The sequence below is a fragment of the Thalia democratica genome, chromosome 1, assembly GCF_965202585.1.
Source record: "Thalia democratica chromosome 1, ktThaDemo2.hap1.1, whole genome shotgun sequence".
NCBI lineage: Eukaryota > Metazoa > Chordata > Thaliacea > Salpida > Salpidae > Thalia > Thalia democratica.
This window is the reverse complement of record NC_139165.1, coordinates 28,911,882-28,923,538: the sequence shown is the minus strand read 5'-3', so window position 1 is coordinate 28,923,538 and position 11,657 is coordinate 28,911,882. Positions and strand designations below refer to the sequence as shown.

Sequence of the window (11,657 nt, the reverse complement as noted above, 5' to 3'; positions counted from 1 at the left end):
AAGAAAAAAAATTAAAAAGAAAATTCTTAACAGAAACAAACAACCGACAAAATGAAGGGTTAGGGGTAACAGTGATAGTAAAAAATAATTAGAAAAAATAATCATAAGACTAAGAAAAAAAAGTTACCGACTAAGTGTAAGGGTAAGAAGGGGTAACAGAGATAGTAAAAAAAGAAACAGTTTTAAACCGTGCAAAAGTATTTTTGACATCTACCTATTTTGTATACCTTTTTCTTATTTAAGTTTGACTACTCAAACTTAAAGAAAAAAATATGCTACTTAATTTTTTATAAAACTGTACTGTAAAAAGCATGTTAAATAAAGATATTAAAAGTATAAAAAAATAAAAAAATTTAATTAAACTATATATTGAAATATATATTTTATTGAATGACAAAAAACACGCTCAAAAGGTTTGGTCCAAGGATCAGGTGTACAAAAAACCTTTCGGTTATCGAGTCATACACCAGAACAGTTTAACGTCATGCTGAGGACAAGTTTGACTATATGTTTATACGAGGCTGAGTATTTTTATATACTTAAAAAATGTATATTCGATTTTAGAATCTATTGTATTATCTTTTACATAAGTAAGGTAAGAACAGTTTCAACGCTAATTTTCAATGTAACAGGTCGGGCTTGACGAACCAAGTCTAAGGTCGAGCTAACTTTTTGCAGGTAGTTTTTAATTAAGCTTTGTCACGTTTAAAAACAAAATGATACTTCCACATGTAAATTGTTATAAATACGTTATTATTGTAAATTTGATGTTTAATTTAAATTATATTACAGGCGTCTTTTTAAAATGACAATAAAAGCCTTGGATTTTCAAAATGCTTTGTATGAATTTTTTTAACTACACAATTACACGTTGAAAACTTACATTAGATTTTTTTTTTCATAGCCATTCATTTAAAATATTGAATAAACTGTTTTAAAACTGCTATAAAAAGTTTTAGTTTGTTTATTTACTGTTTCAAGAGTTTCGATACAATTTAACTACTATATGTCCGGTAACTTTTGTCAGTTTGTTAGTAGGATATCCAGGATTACTTAAAAATATTTAACAGGCCAGGCATAATGAAAAAAACAAGTCAAACATGCACTAAGGGTCATTTTTTAACGATTACATTTCTTAACGAAGTCACTTTTGCACAAAAACACTTTTGCACGGCTTCACGTTTGAACGAAGACACTTTTGAGCGGATTAAATTTTTTAAATTTAATTCTATTTTATTTTTAATTGTTTTAATTTTTTTCTTTTTTTTTCTTTCACTGTCACTGTTACCTCAACCCTTACCCTTGATCGGATTTTTTTTTTCTTTTTACTTACTATTCTTTTATAGAAAACGACTAGAAGATTGATAACTATGGCTTTGTATTTGATGTGCTCAAGTTTTTAACCGCCTTAAAACACTTTATTCTAATCACTTTTTGAAGTTTTAGCAAATCGAGTATGTATTGAATAGTCACTAACAGATAAAAATCAGTTATAAAAAAATTTGAAACTAAAATTTAAAAACATCGTAATGAAATTGTTTTTCCACTTTTTAAAATCAATGTTCTGACAAAAAACAGTTAGCTTAAACAAAACGAAAATTACTAGTTTTTTAAGTTATTTAGTTTAGTTTTTTTATTGGTTTTAAGCTTCTAATTAGCGACTAAAACACAGCATGATAAGTTAAAAGTCATATGCTATGTTTATAGTTTAAAGTAAGTGATAACATCCTGAATGCTTAAAAATTTAAAAACTGCTTTTTTAACTTTAGTTTAAAAAAAAACATTTTATGAAGACTGTTAAATATGATTCACTACAAATGTTTGTAAAAAATATATTTTGATGACAAATTACTTTTGCGTTAGTCAATTAGGAGAAATTAAAATATGATCAGTCACTGCAACTAAATTAATCAAAATGTTTACACTACGAAATAAACTTCGGTATGTTTCTAAAATTTGTGCTTGACAATGGTGATTAATCGAAGAAAGGTCAGTACAACTGTTTATTGCTTTCGGCTATAAATTAAAACTTATAAAAAAATTACTATAATTACAGTTATTAATATTTGTATTCATAACACTTTAAGGTTTTTATCCACTGTGCAGCTAAAAAAAACTTGTGTCTCAATTTTTTATAAAAAGTACATTTTAACTGACATCTGCTTATTGTATTAAAAATTCAGGTTGAAAAAATTTAGAATGTTATTTTTAATAATGTATTTTATAAAATGACCTTTATTTTGTTTTGAAGACTACCAATTAAAAAGCCCTACAGAACAATGAAGAATATTGATTTTTACATTTAAATGATCAAATTCGTTTTCGTAAATATCTATTTAGCAAAAGAAAACTTCTTAAGATTATATAGTTTTATTTCCACAAATACGACATATACGAAGATACATACAAAACAAAACAAAAAAAATCGATTATAAAAACGCATAAAATAATTTAGTTAACTATAAACAGTTGTTTTTAGCTAAAAATGTATTACAACGAACAAAAATATGTGTTAAAAACAGAAAATAAATACAAAAAAATAAATATATTTTGTAAAAACAATTAGATTTTCTTTACAAACAAAACAGAAATAGTAAATATGTTTTTAATAAAACAGTTAATTTTTCCTAACAAACAATGAACGTCAAACAATTAGTTTTTACAAATTAAAATATATCTAACGCACAAAGCAAATTCATTCTTTCTTATTTATTCTTTCTGCCGTCCTCATCAGTTTGAAACAATCCTGTAAATCAAATAGTAATTACCTAATTTTAACTTAAAAATGAAAGCAACTTAAAAAAAGAGTTATAACTGTTGCTGTTTAGTTTACTTAGTATCTCAAACTAGAACATATAGATTAGAAAATTAAACAAATTAACTTCTTTGAAGGTAACGTGCTCGGTAACAAAGTTTTTGTTACTTACCACAATAACCATTGGTTCCAAGTTCAACCGGTTCGACATGTGCGACACCTCATCTGAAGTAGGATTCTTGGTGATTGAATTGAAGGTTCTTACCAAGATGTTGTGATGATGAGCAAGCATCCGCCTTGATTTTCCTCCTCGCTCCATAAGTCCATTTACAACTGTAAATTATGAACTTTATAGTTACAAAACTATTTAATGCTGCAGTTTTACAAGTGCAAACAATGTAAGATAGTATTAAAAACCAACAAATCTTGTTTGTTGTCTTGAAACTTGCATTTAGATAACGGTCTTATACTTTTTTGTTATAAATTTTCGAACCAAAAGCCAATTACTTTAGGAGTAATTAATTCAAGTGCACAACTATAAATTTAAAGCAGAATCTATTTTTTATTTTAGTAAATGATGAAGTTGTAAAATAAAAACAACTAACATATCTTATTCTAGTTGTAACGACTTTTAACAAGCTATCATAAGTTTACGGCATGTTTTTTATTAAACATGAATTAAAGGATGTCAAAATAATGTTGTCTTAATATTAAAAATAAACATTAAATGTTAACTGATTATATATACACAGATGTTTATAGTAAGTAAAGTTAATATTAATTAAAAGAACTAATATTACAGCTTTATCTATATATATTTTTTTTTAAATAAACTTAAAAAAAATACTTATTTTATAATACTTGTAGAGAAATATTATTATTATTTCTTTAAGTTTTTAATATGTTGAATCATTGCTATATATGTCTTAATATTATAACAAATTTTCTAAAAGATGATATTAATTTAGTTTTAGTACGAATTTCAAAATTTTAATTCAATCTCTTTGTACAAAACTTTGTTAAGCTTTAAAGTCTTAGCCAACTGAAAGTATAGAATATATTTACTTTTAAAATGCGGGTTTTCTGTAATAGCATCATCATTTATTTTTTTTATATTGAGCATGTGATCTAATATTATAATTTCAATTATTATGTGTTTAAATATAAGTTGCTTATTTATATTTAAAAGTCTTTAAATTTGGAAAGTTATAAAAATGTTTTTTCAAGTGTAGTTTTTGAATAACTTTAAATTTTTTTGAACTTCGTCAGCTAGTAGTAATATACTTTATGAAAGAAGCAGAAGTAAATGTAATTGAAACTACAAACTAAAATTTGCTTCAATAAAATAAAACAACTCCAAACCTCGCTGCGTTGTTTCATTGGTCTGTTCTCTCATCCAATCTGCAGTATTTAAATTTCCAAAACTTAAAGCTTGTACTCGATGGTGTTCATTTACGTTACCACGTGGTTCAATGTACGCGTCAGGGTTGCGTAGAACTGGGTTGTTACTGTGCTCTATAAAAACAATTAGTTAGTAAATGGTGGACAAGTAGAACTAACTACTAAGAACCGCTGTACTTTTAACTAAATTTAATTAAAAAATAATTATTAATAATTAGTGTTTTAATATTGCTATTGTTAATTCAAGTATTAATGATAACTGTTTTTTCAAAAAAAATATTTTTTTCTTCTTAAACTTATATATTAACTCAATATGCGTGATTATAAAAGCTAATACCTAACTGCAACTGCTTGTTTCGGAGGAATGACAGCACTTTTAGCTCATGCTGATTAAGGTGTTGGTAGCCTCCTGTTTTTTAACAAATTTTATCACATGTTTAGTGAAACAACAAATCTGATATAATAATATTATTTAGAAGAAAACAAAAAACACTTAAGTTATATAGCATAAGTTTATTTAAATAAATAAATAAAAACAAATTAACTAACCATAAACTTCGAAGTTCGATCTTTCCATTATGTCGCGTAGAAAAGCAAAATAGAACACTTGAAATTATTTTTATGTTTATCTAAAAAATATTATCAATAACATTTATATTCGCTTTAAACTTATAAGTAGTTTATGACTTAGTACTTAGTATTACTACTGTTTTCAACGGTGGTAGAAACAATACGAAACATAAACTAAAAAAACATCTTTTTTGAAACAAGCTACTAAACTAAAAACAGTAATACATACAGCACTGTCTGTCTGCCGAAAAAGAAAGTTAAAATTCGTTTTACTGTGATATACATTGTTAAATTTATCTTTTACAAGCATTTTTTTCTTTAAATTTTCTCTCACAATTTTCAGCAGGCTGTCTCGCCTGGTTTCCTTCAAAATCGAATTGAAATTAGTGGTAATTGTGAATTGACCGCAAATTGTTTACTCAGCATCAGATTTTCACCGCAAAGCACATACTTAAAATTAGCCTTAATTGCAATTCTTTCTTACTTTAAACAATTATCGTTGGCTGAGAGCAATTTAAGCCTGGCAATTTTCTCATTATGCGTATTCAAAGTTAGTGCACACAGAGTCAGATAACTGGTTGTAATTTGCTTAATCTAATTTTGTCTCTGTTATCGTCATTCGCTGCGCTTATGTTTTCAAAATTTTTATTTTGATAATGAGGTTATTTAGGATGTAATAATTCAAAAAAGTGTATTGAGAATTTTTTTAAAACAAAACTTTTCAATTTTTTTTTTGGAGAACATTTAAAAAAATATTATTTATTATACATCGATATATAAAGGTTTTTGAAATTCGGTATATATTCTTGTTTAAAAAAAAACATACAAAAACAAATAATGTTAAAAATTTTTGTTGTATTTAAGTTTGTTAAATGTCTTTTTAGATGCTGTTTAAGTAAAGTACTATTCTCTATTTGTTTTCAGTAACAATTTAATATTAGTTTGATAGTACTTTTTTTTTGAATTCAGTAAAGCAAGCCTTCTATTACATAGTCTGAGTTATTTTTTTTAATTAATAAACTTAGTGTTTTTAAACAAAATTTTTTGTATAAAGTCTGAGCTTTATAAATAACTTACTAAAATATTCGTACTCTAATTTATACTATTAAAAGTTTTGATTATTTTTCAAAATTTTAAATGCATATTTCGCTTTTTTACCAAAAATTTTCTTAAACGACTAAACAACTTATAAGCTGGTACTATAACAATAAAGTATAGTTGTAAATTTGAAGATATAACCAAAAACTAGTTTATGTTTAAATTTGATTTAAGTAAACATCGAGTTTGACTTTTTTAAATGTCAATATTCGTAAAATTAATTATAAACCTTGATAATAAATTAGTTTTGTGTGAACAATTTTATTTGGCTTAGGCTTATAACAGCTAAACCTAATACAATTAATAATAACAATTCATAATTGATTATTTGAACTTGAGTTAAAAAAATTATCAGTTGCTTGTTGGTTTAGTGTAAAGGTATTTAAAATTGTTAACTTTTTATAAAAACTAAATTAAAATACAAAAATTGTTATATCATGAGATCTGACTAACTAAGTATTTATTGAATAAAAATACATTGATAAGTTTTAAAGGTGTTGTGTATTTTTTGAAATTCTATTGTGTTTTGAAAACATAACTGATAACCTAATGTTTTCGTATAAAACTAGTTGTAAACGTTTAAAACTTTAGGAATATAAGTTGTGTATATGCTTGAAAAGAAGAAATAGTACACACTTGAAATTAGCTTTAATTACTTTTCTTTTTTATTATCAAAACATTTTAGCTCTCAGCGAGCGATTTATACCAGCCATGAATTTATTATTTTATGAGATAAAGCTGGCTGTGTGTAGATAACCAGTTGTAATTGTTTTACTTTAATTTTCAAACCAGCAGTATCGACTGTTTTGCCATTATACGCTGTCCTTATGTTTTCAATTTTGAATTTTGAAATGAAGATAATAAAGTTAACGTGATTATTAAAAACAAATACTACACTTCCGTATGTGAATTTTTTTTTCATATGTCTTACTTTGCTATATATTTGGTAACGTCTCAGAAAACTTTTTAAATTATTCACCAACTTACCAGAGATTTTTTTTTCGATAATATTTTAAATCGTTATGTACATAAATACAAAAAATTAAAAAAAACTTTTTTTTTTTTTTTGTATTTTAAGTTTTTTTTGTGTTTTTCATAATGATATTTAGCTTACCTATGGCTTAATTTTTTTATCCTTCTTAAGTTATTAACAGTGTTATAATATCATTTTTAACTTAGAAATTAAAGTTTTATCATAAAAATAGTAAATAAAACTACAACCTTGGTTAAACTAACAAAATTAATTTATATTTCATAATGAAAGAAATGTTTCAATATTTATCAAAATTTTGTTAGAAATACTTTCATACTTAAATGAAAAAAAGTACCTATTAAAAATGGTAATTTTATATTTTTGAAAATGTTTTTTTTTTTAATTTTAAATGTTTTTTCAATTTGACAAAACATAATCAAATCGAAACTAGATAGCTGTTAATACAATGTTTTAAATTACTTTACAGTTTATAACTAAAACCCTTAACTATTTAAGTTTAGTTACAGATTTAAAATAAAAAACTATAAAATTTCATTAGTTTATAACTTTTAATTTAAAATAAACATTTGCCTGATCTAACGGCTTAAACATCAGTTTTATTAATTCTTGATTTTGTGCTTGTTTGGTAATAATGTTAATTTATTTAATTCCGAAATCTGCTATTTTAAAGATAAACTTATAAAGAGTTTTAAATGCGTATCTAAAATATTAAACAAACGATAGAAAAGTATATATTAAATAACCAGTAAAACGAGCATTTAAAAGATTTTTAAATAATTTATAAGAATTCAAATGCGAATGAAAAAAAAAAACCTGTACAAATTTTAAAAGACTAAACAAAAGTATAATAACATAAAAACAGAGTATTAAAAAAGATATAACTGAGCCAAAGTTTAAGTTTAGATTCATAAAAAAAAATATTCAGAATTACTTCATAACTAAGTATTATTGTATACTTTATGTTTAATTACTTTATCTTTAATTTCTTTATACTTTTTTTTTTGTTGGATTTTGTAGGTTTATTTAACTTAAGTTTCTGTCAACAAGTAATAAGAAAAAGAACAAAACAAAAATATTAAAATAACAAATTATAAATAAATTTCAAAGGCTTCTGTAAAAATAATTGAGAAAAAGATATCGTTAGTAATAAAATTTTAGCTAAGTCTAATGAGCTTACTTTTAATTTTTAACAAAATATAGCAGCAAGGCTTTATTTTACTTTTGAAGCTTATACGAAAGTATTTATGAATAAAAAAGCACCACAAATAATGTTTTTCTAGAAATAAATATAAGCTTATTAAATAAGTTGCTAAAAAGCCTGTTAATAAAAAAATTAAAAATTTTTAAATGCTTTTTGTTTAAGTTAAAAAACAAAGTTTTCTGCTAAAAATATCTAGTTTTGAATATAATCATAAAGTTTTATATGGTGTCTTTAAAAAGTTTAGTTTAGTTTAAAAACGCTTTTTATAACATTATACTCAATGTATTTGACAACTGAAATTTTTAGTAGTTTTTATAAAGACTAGTTTGTAGCGAAAACTTTATATTTTATAATTTCTACATACAAAACAATAAAATTTTATGAAGCAAAATTATTTTGTAAACTGAGGTGGTAGATAGTTTAGATTAAAAAGCAGTTTGTACTTTAAGTGTTTTGAAACCCGAGCTATTTTAAGACAATATAATTAAACACATCACGACATTTATTAAAAATTGTTTTAAATTAAACTGTGAAAGTTGTTGAGAACAAAACAGTAGACATTGAAGTAATCTATTGGTCGAGAAACTACGGCTAGTGCAAAATCCGATGAGCTGACAATCAATTCTTTTCGTGTGACTAGTGTTTCACTCATAACTATTTATGGAAAGCTACCTAAATGTATTTTTTTCCGATTAAAATTTATGAATATGATCAAAACTAGACTGTTAGTCGGTATGGTACTAAGTTATGTTCATTTTTTTCAACAAAAGATTTTCTGTTATGAAAATTTTGTTAAAAAAATATTCAATCATTATTTTTATTGTTAATTTTTTCTTTATTCTTAAGAGGTTGTCGAACTTGGTGTGTACAGCAAAATGGACTTTTTTAGAAAACATGTACTAACACAAAAGTCAAATAATAATAAAACGCGGTAAAGCAATTATTTAACAATCTATACTCTTTTAATTTAACTTATATTTTGGAAAAGTTTAGCGTTTTATATACACCAACATATAGATCAGAACTTTGTTAAAGTTGAAGTAAAACTACTACTCGTTGATTTATTGATTGAGTACAGTAGTTTATTTCTTGTAAAAAAAAACTGAGTTAAGTAGACTTTTATTCTGGAAACTTAAAAAAAAAATAATTAAATTAAGAAAACTAACTTTTTAGATAAAGTACATGCACTTCTTTTGAAACCTTTCGAATTCCTATTCGATTTAAGTATGATATATTTATATACAATTATATTTTACTCTCATAATTTTTTTTATTATACAGTTTTGAAATATCTGTAATTTATTTTTTGTTTATGACATGATTAATCCTTTCTGATAATAATAATTTCTTTACTAACGCTTTATAACACAACATTTTTAGGTATCATATTTACTTTAATTATTTATAAATAATCATAAAGCTATTAATAATGAAAATATACAATTGTTTTTAATCATTTATTCAAGTTTAATGCAACGTATTACTGTTTTATTAGCTACTATTTACGTAAAAAATTTAAAATAATCTTCGAAACTGTCATCAAAAGAATGTTAAAAAAACTATTGATTTTAGAACGCGCAGATAAAATATGAATTGATTTATAATATAAACTAGACATTTTATTAAAAATATAATTTAAACCATCGTTATTCTGACTAAAATAGATAATAGTTGACTTGCGGTTACTGACCAAACAGTTTCGTAAATTCTGAAAGGACAATTTCGATTTTGCCTACGTTTTACTGCTCAAGCATAACATAGCTAGCAAAATATTGAAGAATATGCTATTTATTTACAACATTTACATATTGTTAAGTTATTTCAAATTTAGAGATGTTTATGTTATTTAATATTACATTTAAAGTGTTATCCAGAAGAAGTTTAATTTATACACTGTTCAATTATTTTGTAGTGAAATTAATTAATTTTAAAATGTAATATTAAATTAATTGCATTGTACTAAAATAAGTCTAATAAACACAGCAAAATATGTTAAATTTTAGAAACAGCAATCTAAAATTTTTTTATGTCTTTTTTTGTATTTAGGATTACAGTTAACTCAGTAATAAATATCTTAGTAAAATTATAAATTCTAATTGTTCTGATCAACAACCATTAATCTTTATAGGATTATGTTTAAACTTAAGGAAACATACCGAATTCATTTAGAAGGCTTCTATTCACTAAGTTAGTTTCACTTACTTGAGTTATTCTATATTTTTGATCTGTTGTTATTAGTTTAGTCTAGATTAATAATGGACTACCGCATTTGATCATAGTGCAGAAAAGCTATGAATAAGTCATTTTATGATTCATATAACAAATAATTTACAGTAAAACAGAATAATATTACTATTTGCTAAGTAGTTTTTAAATAAGTGTATCACAACCAGTGTTAAATAAAGTATTTCAAGCTCAAGGTAAAACTTTTATGTACTAATATGTTAAAATACTTAGTAAACACAGAACAGAAATAACAAAGCTGAAAATTTTAAATTAATTGTTTTACAAACAGAAAGTTGTATATTTATAAAAATAAATTAGAACAATTGAATTGTTTTTTTATCTAAACAGCCAAATTTCAAATAATTTAGGTTTTAGTTCAAAATATTTTTGATAAAAAACTTAGATAAATGAACTTAAAAATTATCTTTGAAATAAAAAAAAAATTCTTTTGTCATACTTCAACTTAAATTGACTTCAGGACATGTCTTAGAAGACTTTGATCAGAAAACTATAAACTTTTTGATTAAAAAAAGTTAAAAAACTAATTTTTCTTGGAGTTTCAGTGCTCAAAATATGCAAATCTTTTAGTGTTATCATTGCTACTTTAGTAGATGTTACAACTTTATATTCAGGAAAGGTGTGGAGATTAAGTGGGCGGTGGACTCAAGGACAGATGTATCCAGGCAATCCTATCTTGTAATTCGGGTCCCTTGTAATCCCATGTAATAAAATGTATCCTTGTAGTTAAACGATGCGGGGGCACCTCGGTCATCAAGGGTTCGTGAATTCTAGTTTGTGGTTCGAAGGGGCACATGGTTCGTGAGTCAAAATCTCCATCGACATCAACATCGTGTAAGTATTTAAAAAAATTTACCATTAAGTCAGTATTCTAACTAGTAGTATTAAGTAAGATAACCTTTTTCTTTTATGTTTACAGTTATATTGATAATTGGGTTTTTATTAAAACTTGGTCTGTTTAAGTTTGCACAGAACATATAAAAATAGTTGTTTTTTGTAACTGGCTAGATGGTCAAACGTCGATATTCACCTGTAGTCATTAGGATCATCAGAAATAAGATCAACTTCTCCATCAACATTAGCGCCTTGTGGGCGTTTAGTAAACTTTACCGTTTGTTAAGAATGGCAAGGGAGAAAATATGATTTTACTTTTGTGTATAGTAGTATGATTTAGTTTATATACAATGAAATTCACATACAGAAAAAAAGAGAAACTAAACTCTTTTCTTCCTTTTGTAACTTGGAAAACCGATCGTTTATTTATAACCATACTTTGTTAAGGGTAATTTTACTATAGTCATTATTTAAAATTTAAACTTCGCTTAGTAGTTTATTATTGAACCGAAACTTAGTTATCAAAGCAAAAGAGTATATTTTAAAATCCAAAAGTTCAA

The 11,657-nt window shown here is 24.5% G+C and overlaps 1 protein-coding gene across 1 annotated transcript; it reads right to left on the bottom strand.

The window, feature by feature from the left end:
• Nucleotides 1-2,682: 2,682 nt before the first annotated feature.
• On the bottom strand, nt 2,683-4,786 carry LOC145849124 (uncharacterized). The gene is made up of 5 exons (XM_082954219.1): nt 4,706-4,786; nt 4,494-4,565; nt 4,118-4,270; nt 2,928-3,088; nt 2,683-2,746 (listed from the first exon to the last, which is right to left on the bottom strand). Exons 1-5 carry the CDS (start codon nt 4,731-4,733, stop codon nt 2,696-2,698), a joined length of 465 nt encoding a protein of 154 aa, XP_082810345.1. The 5' UTR covers nt 4,734-4,786; the 3' UTR covers nt 2,683-2,695.
• Between the last annotated feature and the right edge of the window lie 6,871 nt (nt 4,787-11,657).